We start from the raw sequence: 16208 nt of genomic DNA on the forward strand, positions 1-16208 counted from the left end.
GGGAGCTGGGTCAAACCACGGCAACAGGCCACACATTCCGCGGTCAGCCCGAGACTGTATAAAAACCGGGCCCAAAGGGGAGGGCTCTATCCCAGGGCAAGGGAGAGATGATCCCTCCCTGATCCTGGGATGTGGATGCACAGGGATGATCCCGGGGTTCACCCCGTGACAAAGCCTGGTCTAGTTAAGGCCTCAGTCCAACCTCTGCCCTCTATACCACACTGGCTCTCTCGCTACATGACACTGATGCTCTCTTGTTTGCATATGCTTATATGAATATCAGGATCTCCACCAAGACATACAATGCAATGTATTGATTTAGTTATTAGGTTGTATGGTTATACTGATCAGGGTCTATCCAAAGAGACATACAATTAACTCTCATAAAGACATGTTAGATGATCTTGGGGGTAGTTCTGTCTTTTTTCAGTAGGAGTATCAAAATCCTCTATTATACCAATAGTAAGCAATGTACCTCTCTTTGCATAGTGAGCTGTCTCTTCATAAGACATCCAGTGGGACTCTACACCAGCTGTTTATTGCAGGATTGTATCATAGTCGTCACTATTGGGCCACATGGTGTTCACCTGCTCCCGCGGTGATCATGCTCCACTTCTCAGTTTTACCAGACTATCCCTGACTGCTTTTGTCACGTTTTTTCCGGCTCTCTCGCTTCCATTGTGAAGAATGTTTGTGGCGTGGGCCCTTCCCTTTGCGAGGTTGTTGCAGTTTGCCATGAGTTCCTGGCTCAGTGAAAGGCCAATTAGCTATGAGGGGCGTGTGCAAGATTATCGGTGCGTTTCTATTCCAGTGGAATTTTAGGATGTTTTTAGTATGCTTTTAGGATGTTTTTAGGATGTTTTTTAACAGTGTATACTATGTTTTTAATTATGTATTTTATGCTTGCTGTTGTTCCCCGCCTCAGTCCAATCGGAGAGGTGGGTAAGAAATATATTATTATTATTATTATTATTATTATTATTATTATTATTATTATTTCACCGCTGAGGTATTTTTTTAAAAAAACAAGAATATCTCTGTGCAGGAGCGCATATTTGTCATAATTCCTTCCCCCCATGTGTTGCTATGTATCTGCACTGCTGTGCATCCCTCACAAGTCATTAAAAAAATATCCTGTGCCCCATAGCCCCCTGCCTAGCCCCACCCACTTCTACCAATACAAATGCAAAACTGCCATAATTAGGGTGACCATATGAAAAGGAGGTCAGGGCTCCAGTATCTTTAACAGTTGTATTGAAAAGGGAATTTCAGCCAGTGTCATTTGTATATATGGGGAACCTGGCGAAATTTCCTCTTCATCACCACAGTTAAAGCTGCAGGTGCCCTGCCCTCTAATCTGGTCACTCTAGTATAGCTCCTGCAGCTTTAACTGTTATGATGAAGAGGGAATTTCACCAGGTTCCCTATATATACAAATGAGACCTGCTGAACTTCCCTTTTCAATACAACTGTTAAAGATACAGGAGCCCTGTCCTCCTTTTCATATGGTCACCCTAGCCATAATGGGGCACACCTACTTTCACAAAGGCACTCCTGTCATTGCAGGAAACTTTGCTCACATGTGCTCTGTCAGTACCAATTGTGGAAGCGGGAAAAGTCACAATCACCCCTCCTCCAATGAGAAAAGGCTGTAAGTGTATATTTAGGGTGACCATATGAAAAGGAGGTCAGGGCTCCAGTATCTTTAACAGTTGTATTGAAAAGGGAATTTCAGCCAGTGTCATTTGTATATATGGGGAACCTGGTGAAATTTCCTCTTCATCACAACAGTTAAAGCTGCAGGTGCCCTGCCCTCTTTTAAATCTGGTCACTCTAGTATAGCTCCTTTTCATATGGTCACCCTAGTATGTTAGGCGCCACAGACAAATTGCTGGAAACATATTGGCTGCCAGGAAAGATTTTTAATTCTAAGTTTCATTACCTGGAGTTCATATACCCCAAATTTTCTATGAGGGCAAAACTATACCTGAGACTAAACATGGTTTTGCATCTAACATGCAAATTTTCCCAAAAATCTGAATGGTATCAGTTGTGGGAGCTGATGATTAATGGAATGAGAGTGGAGAGAGAGGATTTAACCCTTTCCTCCCATGATTCAATCCTGAGAGGAAAACCCTCTTCTGAGGCTAGTATTTGCTTTGGGATAAATCATTTTGCATTTAAACAAAACAAATAGCAACAACAACAACAACAACAACAACAATAATAATAATAAATGTCTTACCCGCCTCTCTGATTGGATCGAGGCGGGAAACAATAGCAAGCATGAAATACATAAAATACTGATTAAAAACATAGTATACACTGTTAAAAACATCCTAGAAGCATCCTAAAAGTATCCAAAACACACACCAAAACTTCACCTTATCTGCAAAGCTGCATCTAATGTCAAATGTAATTTGACCCTGAGTTTCAAATTCATTCTTTCTTTCTCAGTGGAAAAAATACTGACTATAATCTTCCACCCACTTCAATACAAACTTGAGAGATCTCAGCTGTTCCTTAGTTTCTTCAACCCAAAAAACTGGAAGATCAGATTTGCTTAAATCAATGAACTCCTTTGAACTGCCCAGTAAATTTATTTCAAAGTGAATAATAAAATTTGATATCAGGCTTTCTTACAAACATTTGGGCACATCTCTCAGTAAGCTAGAAATATTCTTTTATGAATTATGCAAGGCAATGTAGAATCCATTCCAACAGGCTGCAATTGAGGCCAATAATTTAGCAGTAATGTTAAGATGGAATGGGCATTTCAGAATCGACATGATCTTGTCATCAGAGCCCCAACTCACTTCAGTCTCTGATTCATATGCCAAAGGTGAATCAGCAGCAAAATGACATGAAAACAAGGAAATCTACTTCTGGCAATGTCAGGGGCAGAACTTCCCATTATGAAGAAAACTGAGCTGCAGCCAGAACCAATATCTCAGTATCACGTTCTCCCCCACAACCAAACTTTCCAGATGCACTCATCTTAATGCATTTTGCATTTCCCCACTACAGCACTGGCTACCATTGTCAGGAGTAAAAAAGAAAATTGTTATCTATTTTTCTTTATTTAAAATACTTACATCCTTTTCCTGCACTCAGAGCTGTTTACGTAAATGCAATAAAATATAAAACCTCAATTAAATATAAAACAGATGATAAACAATAAAAATCTGCAGTAAACAGCAAAATTCAGCAGCCAAAAAAATAACGGAACAGCTTCCTCTCAAATTCACTTCCAATAGCCACCCAAATAGGAGAATGGGGCATCTTGAAGTCCTTCCAGAAAGACCAAGGGGAGGAGCTGTTTCTGACCCCCACTGAGAAGCCATCCAAGTCCTTCTCTGGGTTTAAGGGGGCCCTTGGCATAATGCATTTTGGTGGTCCCCTTCCCTATCAATGGGCCCACTGGTGGGATTACCTCACAGTAGGTGGGTTCCTATAATCATTTTCAGTAACTCCTCTGGATGCCTACTCTGAGGGAAGCTTAGAGGAAAGCAACAAGGGAGAGGGCCTTTTCTGTGGTCACCCCTCAATTATGGAATGATCTCTCCGATGAGGCCCACCTGGCTCCAACATTGTTACCTCTTTGGTGCCAGGTTAAGAGTTTCCTTTTCTCTCAGGCATTTAACAGAATATGTTGAGCTTCAACTGACTCCAAAATGAGCTTTGGCCTGGCTGAGCGTTTTAAAAATTGTTTTAAATGTTAGCTATTTTTATGTTTTTGTTTTTAAATTTTGTATATTGATTTCTAATGTTCGGTCTTTTTAATCTAATCTTTTTAATCTTTGTAAACCTCCCAGAGAGCTTCGGTTATGAGGCGGTATATAAATGTAATAAATAAACAAAAATAAAAAATAAACGGTGGCTTAAAGAAGCCGCCATGGTCTACAGGATGTGCCATAACCCAACCCTTGCTTGTAGGTTGTTGTGCCGTCTGAACCTGGCAAGGGTCAGTTATTGGCATGGTTAACAAGCCACCCAGAACCCATGGGCTGTTTTAGGATTGTGGGTGGTTTGTTAACCATACCAACAACCCTTTTAAGATTTTATACAGAGTTGTACAGTAAGGGTAGTGAGAAATCAGAGCAGGATATGAATACTTTTTTTTTGCTCAGATTTATTTATTTATTTATTTATTTAAGCATTTTTATGCCGCCATTCAGCCAAAAAAGGCTCTCACGGCGGCTTACAAAAGTATTTCTTGACAGCCCCTGCCCACAGGCTTACAATCTAAAAGACATGACACAAAAGGAAAGAGGATTGGGAGGGAGGAGGAGGAGGGGGAAAAGGAAAGCAAATTCAGGCACTACAATCTTAGTTGTAAAGTTCAGCAGTTAGTTGACAGTTGGCAGCAGGAGGGAGGGGTCTCTCAGCTGGAGCTGGACCTAGGCATGATGGAGAGGTGCCTGGCTGCTGCTTCCTCCCTCACTGGTGGCCTCTGCAGTGTCAGTTGGTAGCAGGAGGGAGGGGGCTCTCAGCTGGAACTGGACCAAGATTAAGCTCCCTTGCTTAGATTCCTTGCAAAGGCAACACCTTGTGGCTCCTATAAGACTTGAAGAGATTACAAAAGCAATCTTGAATATGAACAATGAGAAATCCCCAGGTCTAGATGGGTTCCCAATTGAGTGGTATAAAACCTTTTCTACTTTTCTAGCTCCAAGTACATATTTGAAGAGGGTTCACTTTCTCCATCATTAAATGATGCTTATATCACAGTCATCCCTAAAGCTGGCAAGGACCATGTTAATTGTGCTAACAATCAATTGATTCATTAATAAATGTTGATATTAATTTATTAATGGCAATTTTAGCCAATAGACTGCAACAAGTCATTACAACATTGGTTCGACCAGATCAAGTGGGAATTATTAAAAATAGCCGGGGCTGATAATTTGGGATTAGCTGTGGATTTGAAAGCTTTAAATAGAGAAAGAACTGATATCAGGTGGCCATTGTCTCTTTAGACGCTGAGAAGGCCTTCAACAAAATTCATTGGAAAATTATGCTTGCTACACTGAATAACTTTGGTTTTCCAAAAGAATTTTTGAAGTGGATTGGAATTTTATATTCAACCCCAAGAGCAAGAGGGCATATCTACACCATACAGCGTAGATATGGGAGGGAGGGAGGTGGGATGATCCCAAATTTACCTGCTTCCAAGATCATCCCAGGGTGTCTACACATGGTGTGTGACATCTCGGGAGAAAGAGGATGTCACGCCCGCCATTTTGTTTTTTGTTTTTAATCGAAAAAGAGCGCAGGGGTGCTCCATCGCAAAAGCGAGGGTTTTGTTTTTAAAATAACAAAAAACCTCCCACTCCCCCCACCCCACCCTCGATGGGCACGGAGCTCCTGAGGAGCTTCGTGGCCCATGCCTGGTTCCCGGCTCCCCGTGGTTACTTGCAAGGAGCCGGGACGAAACCGAGACAGCTGGCCACACGTCCCATGGTATTGGGATCATCCTGAGACAGCAGGAAAAGTCGAGATTAAAGGGTAAGCCAATATCCTGGGGAAAGGGGGGATCATCCCTCCCTGCTCCTGGAATCCCCTGTGCATCATGTGGATGCGCAGGGACAATCCCGGGATAATTCCCGGGGTATCGCCCCATCTAGACATGTCCAGAGTCATGACTAATGGTTGGTTGTCAGCTTTTTTTGTGTGCTTGGGCGAAGGTACTAGGCAAGGATGTCCTCTTTCCCCACTGATATTTGATCTATGTTTGGAACCCTTGGCTTGCGCAATTAGACAGAACAGTAGTATTCACGGGTTTGGACATGCTGACTTAGAATTCAAGATTATTCTTTATGCTGATGATCTTTTATTGTTTATTTCTAAACTCCAGGCATCTATTCCTGCTTTGATGAAGTTGATTAATACTTTCGGTGATCTGTCTGGTTATTCAATTAATTGGTCAAAGTCTGAGTTGATGCTGATTGGAGAAAGCATACATATAGCATATACACACTTTCCGCACTCACCGATTGAATTTTCTCATGCTCCCCACTGCTGCAGAACAGATCTCCCCCAAATATGGAAAAAGAAATAAACTCCAAACTTGATGTTTTCCCCAATGCACACCAGTAACAAGGCTATGTTCCCACATGTGTGCCTGTATTGGGGAGGGGCTGTGGGAATATAATGCGACCCATGTTAGATTGGGTTAGTAATACTTTTCTTCTTAGATTATTATTTTTACTTTATGGAAAGACACTAGGTTACACTGAGTTTTTACGTTTATAACATGATCTTCTGCTCTTGGTGAACAGAACTTCCAGTGCTGTGAAGCCATGCTTGAAGCAGTGGAACAACAAGATTTGGATGCTGTCCAGATTCTCCTCTACCAATACACACCGGAGGAATTGGATCTCAACACTCCAAATAGTGAGGGATTAACTGCGCTGGACATCGCCATCCTGACAAATAATGTGCCTATCGCCAAGATTCTTTTGAAAGTTGGGGCAAAGGAGAGTCCCCACTGTAAGTATAGCCAAAGGCAAACATTTACTGAATTGTGCAGGAAAGGCCAGGTGAATACAATGGGAAGTGGCGTCAAAGTATATGTAACCAGTTGCATGAGGATTTACATATGGCAGAGGTTAGCAAGCAGAAGCACTAGGCAAGATCTGGATCACAGAGGGATGTCATGTGACTCCACAGCTGCCAACCCACAGGGAGCGTGGTGGAAGTGTAGTCTATGGGAATAGGATTAGCTGAAAGGAAACTGGGCCTGCTGCATGTACTCATGCAGTGCCATAGACTTTGACTAGCTTAGACTAGCTCTTGGACAAGCTAGGACAAGCTCTTAGACTAGCTCTTAGGCCGTAGCTAGACCTAAGGTTTATCCCAGGATCATCCAGGGTTCGTCCCTGCCTGAGCGCTGGATGCCCTGTGTGGCACTTAGATGAACAGGTTTGACCCCAGGACAATCCTGGGATAAACCTTAGGTCTAGCTACAGCCTTAGACTAGCTCTTAGACTAGGCCTTAGCCTGCCATACACACTCTTACTCAAAGTGCCTTAGATGTTGACTATCTTAGACTAGCTCTAAGATTAACTAGGACTAGCTCTTAGACTAGCCCTTAGACTAACTTTTAGACTTATAGATTTGGCTTTGTTTTGCACCACATACTCCTCTTCAAAGTGCCTTACACTTCCTCAGCAGTATAAAAGGTTTACATTCTTATTATCCTATGCACCACATCCCTTTATGACAAGTGAGATATAAATGTTGTATTAGTGATAATTAATAAGGGTGTTTAGTCATACCCGCTTGGCAAGTTTCCCTACTTCCATCTGGGTGCTATAGAAATACCAAGCTTAGCAATTATGAAAAGGTTGAAAAACATAAATATGAACATTAGCACAGTCATGAAATCTGGCAACATTTGCTAATTTGAATTCAAGTTGTTATTAAATTGTGTATGTACATGACCTTGAGGTTTAACCTTAAAAAAAAAAGTATGTTGATGATTTTAAGGCAATAATGTTAATTAGTCATTTGCTAAATTAAATACTTTTATGACTTTAAAAAATAATAGCTACCACACACCCAACCCCGAATCCAATACTATCCATTGTTGGGAATTCAAGCTAGGAGAATGTGCTTGAGAATTAATTACATTGCATCTGTTATATTCTTAGGCTGCAATCTTACACCTTCTTTTGATGGTGTTTTTGGGCTTACGCGCAGAGCGGTAAAGCAGCAGTTTCTGCAGCTGAAACTCTCCCCACGGCCTGAGTTCGATCCCAGCAGAAGCTGGTTTCAGGCAGCCAGCTCGGGTTGACTCAGCCTTCCATCCTCCCGAGGTCGGTAAAATGAGTACCCAGCTAGCTGTGGGAAAGGTAATAAGGGCTGGGGAAGGCAATGGCAAACCACCCCACTATGAGGCCTGCCAAGAAAACATCAGCGAAAGCTGGCATCCCTCCAAGAGTCAGTAATGACTCAGTGCTTGCACGAGAGGTTCCTTTCCTTTCCTTATTGTTATGAGGTGACCAAGGGTGCTGTGTGTGAGAGAGTGTGTGTGTGTGTGTGTTTCTTTCTGTTACCCATATCGCTATCACTCTGCAGCCTTCCCAGTTTCCCACACTTCCTGATCTGATCAAGCTCTATGAGAGGGATTCCTTCATGATGTTCTCCTCTGGGCTTTAACTGAAGTGTGGGAAACAGGGGAGGCTGCAGAGAGGTGGTTGTACAATGAATGACAGGACACTCACAAAACCGTTGGCCTTCTCCTAGCTAAGCTAAGTGGAAGAACCTCATACCCCATGCATTTTTCAAATCTCCTGTGGAAAAAGAAATCAAAAGCAATTTCTTTTCTATGCCCCCTGGTGCTGCAGTTTTGATCCCTGCCAGCTCTATGGGAGATCAGAATGGAACAAGGGCATCACATATGCTGAAGTCATGTATCTTTCCAAACCCTCAAATAAATGCCATGTGGATGTGACCCTAGGAAACTAGGGGTAAGATCTAACGGTGGCCTACCGTGGACAGCGAGCACCACCAGTTCCCAGTATGCACACAGCCCCTGTCACCAGTGGTAGTGATTTAGCACTTCTGGGAGCAAGCCCATAAATGACCGGAAATACAAGTTTCTTGAAAGGGTAAATAATGCCTTCCAGAAACATGTGTTTCCGACCTTTTGTGGGCTTTCCCCCAGAAGTGCTACATCACCCCTGCCAGTGGTAGGGGATGTGCATGTGCTACTGCCAGGCCAGCTGTGCGTGCACCAGTGGTAGGTCACCATTGGATCCTATCCTAGTGTTTGATTTCATTAGAACCTCCCAAGCTTTTTTCTTCTCCTCCTCCTCCTCCGTCTCCTCCTCCTCCTCCTCCTTCTCCTTCCCATTCCCCTTCTCCTTCTCCTTCTCCTTCTCCTTTTTTGTCCACTGAATACATTTAGAGCATGGGTTCTCAATAAGGGGGGAATTCCCTCCCAGGGGGGGAATTTTAGGGTTTCAGGGGGGAAATTGGGACCACTATTCAGCAAAGTATGATGTCCTGTAGATTATGTCTTCCTACACATGTTATTAAAAACATCCCAGAAAAATGTCACGTCGTCTGCAAAAGCCAGGCCTTTGCTCTCTTTTCCCTCCCTCCCTCCCTCGCAATCCTAGGAGTTTCAAGCTTCCCATTTAAAGGGGCAACACAAAGCATGGGAGCTGAGAATGTAAAAAGGGGCATGCTTTGTATTGCCCCTTTAAATGGGACTAATATAGAAAAAATAAAAGATTTTCAATATTATATGCATATTATTTGGAATGCAACTTTTGAGTTAAACTATCTTGGGAAGGGGGGAATTATATTCTGAACAATGGTGATAGGGGGGAATGGAGCAAAAAAGGCTGAGAACCACTGATTTAGAGCCTTCATTCAAACCAAAATTGGAATTTGAGCTTGACATTGACATTTTGAATATATATCAGAGCTATGTGTGGATTTCAGCCCTTGAAAAGAAGAGGAATGTTTATTTAAGTGGCAATATGGCATTACTTTTTTTATTACCACCTAACATCAAAATACTTATTTGTTCTCTGTTAAATTCTCTCCATGTGAAGTTTCTCCATGTGTGCCATTACCCTACTGCAATAGTAGAAAGAGCTAAAAGAATTAATTCTGGACCTGTGCTCTGGTTCTAAAAGACTTTCCCCATCTTTGGTCACATGCATGTCCATGACTGTGTGGTGGTATTTTGGTGGCCAATGTAAAAGCCTGAACTGCCATGAATGCAAAAAACATACATTTCAGCACCGAATAAATAAATAAAAGTGGTTTCTCAAAGGTGATTTTCAAACTTTCAAAAAAAAAATTTTTTAAAGAAATGTTTCATTTGAAAAATATCAGATTCTATTAACTCACAAAAGTTCAAAGATTGGACAAAATTGCCCTTTAGCTCTACATATAAGTCTGCTTGAGTGGTGTGTATGTGCCATCTGAAAAGCCTCATTTTCAAAGCCTTTCAAACTGAGATTTATATACCTACGTATAAATCTTTTACAACTAGCTACATTTTGCCTGAATTGTTCCCCCATGAAAAAGGGGCTATATAGCTTCAAAACTCATTGTAACTTTTGCAAGCATATTTGGCAATCATTGCACGAAAGTCTTCTATGCATCGATTCCTTTAGACATGAACAACTCCTCGCACGATGTTAGCGCTTCCTTTATGTTAATAGCAACGTTAATTTGCTTAGTTAATTCAGTGTGAGGATTCGGTGGGCTGTGGAACTGCGCAATAGATTGTGACCTTAGGATTTATTTGCTTTTAATAACACTAAACCACACAAGAGACTCAGCAACTGCACAATAAATAAATAGACAAATAAATAAATTCAGAATCCTAATGAAAGCTGAGTGAAGCCAGTTGAGCCCTGGCTGGGAGACGGAAAACTGACAGCCAGCAACAAATGAAATCCTTGTATTATTATTATTTTGCATGTGGTGTGCAGCTCTCCGACGGCTACAGAGGCCAACCCCTGTCCAATATCAGCATGAAACTAATACACTAAGAGCACTTAGAGTGGTTTATGAAACTATCCTTTGTCTTCTTTCATGGGACTGTCTCGCTACGTTTTTGTTTGTTTGTTTGCAAGGGGGAGAGCAAGTGACCTGCCGAGTCAATTAATCACGTTTTAAGCCATGACACAAATTCTGACGCCTTACCTGCGGCTAAAAATACACCGATGCCTGCAGATTTTGCTTGAAACCATCAATGCCTATATTTAGGCCATTCCCAGCAAGTCTATAATGAAACTGTGTTTTCAAGGATTCAGAGCTAGCAGATGCTGCCATTAATTTGGAGTTAGTTAAATTAACAACATTTAGTACTGACCTGTCAATCTCCGAGCTCCAGGAAATTGCACCTTGAGGCTACTAATATTGCCGATTTTTTTCCACTGGGTTGTGTGTGTATATGAGGGTGTATGCTCCCACCCACCACCCACCCTGCACTTTTGCTAGGCCTTCAAAATTGGTGCACCTTTATTGCTTTGCTATGTCCACAGCACTTACAATATCATTTATCCCGGCCTCCTTTAACCTTCCCAGGAGATTATTCCCCGCCCCCTCCTACCTTGTATAGTATAACTGCTCAATGAAAAGAGTTGTGTAGTTTTGTATTTGTTTGTTTATTTTTCTGTCATGGTTCGTGACTGGAAAAGAAAACCCCCAAGGGTGACAGGGTTTGGAGTACATGATTGACGGCTGAAGCAACATTCATTAGGCATGACAAATCTACAGGAAAACACAGCCTTGAGTGTTCTAAACAGCAGTAAAAAAGTTTTTAAAAAGGAGGGGGAAAGACTAAACTAATTTTTCATTGACTTCATCTGTAAATAAATGCAGTCTGATGGCATGCAGGGGCAATCATAAATTAGTATTCATTTCCTGTCATTAATACAAACATGCCTATGAACCCAGAGAATATGAATCTATAACCACTTCATTTCCATTTTAAAATACTGCACTGTGCTTATCACCATTTTTATTGGGCACCCTGATCCAGTCAGGGGCCACATGAAACCTGAAGGCACTTCTGCGCATATATATCCCCACTGAATGGGGAATTGCACATGCAAATAGGTGCTGCAAGTGTGTCATTCCACTTTCCAGTCCAGCAGCTAACACGGGGAGTGAATAGTCCTGCTTAGGTGATATACTCTAACTTAGAACTGTAGAGAAATCATGGCAGGATCTAGGCCATAACTAGATGGGGCGATATCCCGGGCAACCCCCGAGATCGTCCCTGTGTGTCCACATGATGCACAGGGGATCTCAAGAGCAAGGAGGGATGATCCCTCCCTTTCCCTGGGATCTCGCCCTGCCCTTTGAGCCCATTTTTTCCACAGTCTCGGGCTGATCCAGAGACCGTGGAACGTGTGTGCAGGCGTTGCAGTTTGTCCCAGCTCCTCGCGGTTACTCACAAGGACCTGAGGGGCGCAGAGCTCCTCAGGTTGGGATGAGGGAAGCGGGGGAAATTGTTAAAAATTAAAAAAACCTTACCTTTTGCACATGAGCACTCGTCTCCTTTAAGGGAAAAAAATGGCGGGCGCAAAATCCTCTCCCTCCGAGGTCATCACACGCCACGTGTAAACAGAGGGGGAGATCTTGCGATAAAAATATTGCGAGGTCCTCACCCCTCCATCGCGCTAGACCCAGTAGGTCTAGCTGAGGCCCTACACTACTGCTTTATAATGGCATTGAAGTGCGCTGACAACTGTTGGGGCCCATTGACACATTGCATATACCATTTTCAAACCACTTTCATAGTGTTATATGCTGCTTGGTGTAGATCTGGAACATTTGTGAAACTGACACAGTGACTTAAGGAGAAATTGTCTCAATCTGATTTCTTCTGCACATTTACTTGGGAGTAAGTGTGAATTTGGGCAAATTTGGGGAAGTGGAAAAAATCCAGTTCCACCAGTGAGTGTCCGACGGAACAAAATGTGCCTGACAATCCACGAAACACAAACAGAACAGATTTTACAAAATCTGTACATCCCTACTCAGACATAATTCCTACTGAGTTCAATGGGACACTCCCAGGTAAATGTGTGTCAGTTTGCAGTCTTTGGGTGCAATCCTGACAGAAAAAAGTGCTACAACTCCCAGCATTCCACAGCCAGCAGGCTGTGTGGGGAATGCTGGGAGTTGTAGGACCCTTTTCTGTCTAAACATGCCTAGGATTGGACCCTTAGGCCTAATCTACACCAAGCAGGATATTGCACCATGAAAGTGGTATGAAAGCAGTATATAAGAGGCAGGAGCCGCACTACTGCTTTATAGCAGTAATGAAGCGCACTGACAACTGTTGGGGCCCATTGACACATACCATATACCACTTTCATACCGCTGTATCCTGTTTGATGTGGCTCCTGCCCTTTATATACCACTTTCATTGTGCAATATCCTGCTTGGTGTAGATTAGGCCTCTGTCTCTGTACTCTCCCTTTCATGCCAGACAGCTAGTGAGTGATATTTAGTCTCTAACCAAGTAAGGTTATACATTCCTAGCTTCAGATCCTACGTGCACATAGATCCGTGTTGAGGCCTGTTTTTTTGTAGTAAAATAACAGGCGTAGCTTTCCTAAATAGAACCATCATGTCTCTGTCTGCATTCATACTAAAACTAAAGCTATAGCAAAATTTGCAGAGTGGGGTGGAGAATCTCCAGCAAATTCTCATTCAGTTAAAAAAAAGGAATTAATTTTATATTCTAAATTCAGATTTTGTGTTCAGTGTTCCCAGTTAAAAATGCTGTTGTGTTCAAGATCAAGATCCTGTAGTAAAGGGAATTGATACTTAACAGTGTTGCCTTAAAAATAATCAACAATGCATCAGGTTTACGGTGGTTGTGGTTTAAGTGTCCCTTAAAGACAAAATTGTAAAAGAAAACGTAAAAATTCAAAATGCTGAATTTGAATTCTAAATATTAAGTTACTGTGAATGTTATTCTATCCAAATGTATTAATCTCTGTAAATTGCTGCTTTGTGGATGGGTGGGGAGAGGATTGGCTTCATAAAGGGGCATTCAGTATACCAAATGTATCAGGGTCAACCCTCACAGCGCCTCTGGAAAAAAACGCAGAAAGAAAATTTTGTCCTCTGTATTCTGGTGCCCCTGTGAAGAAGTGGTTCTCTGACTACTTCAGCATCCAGCATAACAGTTTAGTATTGTTGTGGGGATTTGGTGAATCATGAAATTGGTACCCCATGAAAGCTATGTCTCACCATAGATGCACACCCTGCCCCAAGTTAATGAAAATAGTCAGTGCAGATAGAAAAGAAAAGAAAAACATGGTCTTGCATGTACGTAAGGATGATTTGGAGTGGCCTTCATGGAATCTTCTGCCAGATGTACCTGACCATGCCTTAAGTTCTTCTTCAGGTACTCCTGATGCCTTCAGAGGTTAGGTGGGCAGGTGGCAACCAGGGAAAGGGCATTTTTGGTTGTGGTGTTCTATTTATGTAATTCCCTTCCTAGATATGTTTGCTTGGGGCCTTGGCTGCTAGCTTTTTAGGTCAAGACTCACCTGGGCTGGGCATTTGGTGGGTGAGCTATTTTATTACTATGTTCAGTTTATTTAATGTCAGCCAGCTCTGCTGCTGCTATTTGATATTGCTGGTGGTGTTTTTCCAGTGCTTCTGATAATTTTGCGGCAGCAATTTTTTTTATTTGTTATGGCTTTGGTTGTTGTTAAAAGCCACCATTGAAGTTGCACTGAAAGGCAAGGTATGGATGTTTTTAAATAAATACATATTAGCCCCACAAGAAGACAGAAATGTGGAATCATGTTAAAGTGGTCATATGATTGCTTCATTGCAATGCCCATCTGCAGAAGCAGCCCAAGCTCCTGGGTGGCAATACTTTTAAGCATGCCAACAAATTAGCAGTTCAGATCTACACTATGTATGACCCAATAAACTGAATCCAGGACTGTAGCCATGCATAGTGGCTTGTCAGTTTCTTAATGATCACCTGTTTTTACAGCAACAGGGAGGCAGCAAAAACAGGAAATTTACTGAGGCTATGATTGGCCAAGTTTCTTGGCTTCTGGGTTAAAGATATAAGATGAACCCTGCTAGATCAAACTAAAGGTCCATCTAAACTATCATCTTGTTTCCTGTTCTTTCTAACCAGATGTCTCTAAGGCCTTAGCTAGACCTAAGGTTTATCCCGGGATCGTCCTGGGGTCGTCCCTACCTGTTCCCGGGATCCCCTATTTGTCATTTACATGAACAGGGCTGACTCTGGGACGATCCTGGGATAAACCTTAGGTCTAGCTAAGGCCTAAGATGCCCTCAAGCAGAATCCCCTCCTGTTGATGCTCTCTAGCATCAGGTGTTCAGAGGTCTACTGTTTCTGAACCTCATATCATTAGCCACTTGTAGTCTTATCTGCCAGGTAGCAGCCATCACCACCTCTTCTGGCATTGGCTTGGTGGGTTACAAGTCATGCAGTTCTCTAGGACCTCTTGCAGTGTTGCAGAAGTTTCAGAAACCCACTTCTTGGATTGTGGCTGCTTGGGTTGGCAATGTGGTTTTGGCTAGATGTAACCGACATCCTGATTCTTCTCCCCCCCCCCCCGCCCAAAGCTGATTAAATTTGGGATTTTTGCTGTGTAAAGTCCTGGCACTCATGCAGTTCCCTTCTCCTGGCAGTTGTCGATATGGAAAGCAGGTCAATCCATCTGAGCAACTTAGTGCAAGAAGCTCAGCAACGAGTGAATGATCTGTCCGCACAAATCATGAGCGAAGGTCTCGGTACAGACAGCTCTGAGAAAGAGAAGCAGCTGAAAGCCTGGGAGTGGAGATATCGGCTCTACAAACGCATGAAGTCAGGCTATGAACATTCCAGTAAGAACAACTGGGTGAAATGCATGCACAATACTGCTTCTGAATAAGGATACCTGGAAACTACATAGCGCAGCAATTCTCCAGTGATTTCTCATTACCATTTGTATTGAACGGTTAGCCTGAATGTTAAAGCTACCAAAACTGGTACAGATAGGATAAGCAACCTGCCCAAACCAAAAAGAAACTGAGTGGTAGGATTCAAGAAAGCCCATCCAGTTGTCCATTCGTGGAGATGGCAGGTAGCCATTTTTCATAGTTGCATAGAAACCGCCACAATTATGAGATCATTTCTTAAGGCCTCTACTGCTGAAAACAGGAGGGGTCATCTTTCTCCGAGATGCAATAACATGTCATTCCACACTTACTGCAATCATGTTCACCATCTGCAGTGTTGGTGTTAGAAAATATCATGTCTAGACTTCAACTAGTACTCTATGCTTTGCATGCAGAAGGTCTCAAGCAGTGGTACAGCTTGGGCAGGACCTGAGGGCCAATATCCAGGGCCATGCAGCTCACATACCCCCCCCCCCCCGCAAAAAAAATGACCAGCAGGTGATGGGATCAAAAACAGACAGCTGCAGCATCAGCAGCACCTGGGTCATCATTGGCATGCCAGGTCCTTCCCGGGCTGATGCCTCCCACCACTGCATCATCCTTCCCTTGTTTTTATTTATTGCTAATGTCATAATTTATTACTTTAAAATATGTTATCCTTTTCCATATAAAAAATCACGCTTCTTCCTAAGTAAATGAATTTATTATCAGGGCAGTGGAAGCCAACTCCATTGTATTCCAGTAGCCATGATGGCGCTCTGATTTAAATGAGTTTAAAATGCAAC

General features: G+C 42.6%; 1 protein-coding gene across 1 annotated transcript in view; it reads left to right on the plus strand.

Annotated features, from left to right (window-relative positions):
* The window catches only part of ANKFN1 (ankyrin repeat and fibronectin type III domain containing 1), a 150813-nt gene that overhangs the window by 30088 nt on the left and 104517 nt on the right, over positions 1-16208 (plus strand). The window contains exons 3-4 of the mRNA XM_063119897.1: positions 6282-6492; positions 15175-15369. Coding sequence (XP_062975967.1) covers positions 6282-6492; positions 15175-15369 — 406 coding nt within the window. The remainder of the gene's footprint in view (positions 1-6281; positions 6493-15174; positions 15370-16208) is intronic.

Source organism: Elgaria multicarinata, chromosome 3, assembly GCF_023053635.1.
Source record: "Elgaria multicarinata webbii isolate HBS135686 ecotype San Diego chromosome 3, rElgMul1.1.pri, whole genome shotgun sequence".
NCBI lineage: Eukaryota > Metazoa > Chordata > Lepidosauria > Squamata > Anguidae > Elgaria > Elgaria multicarinata.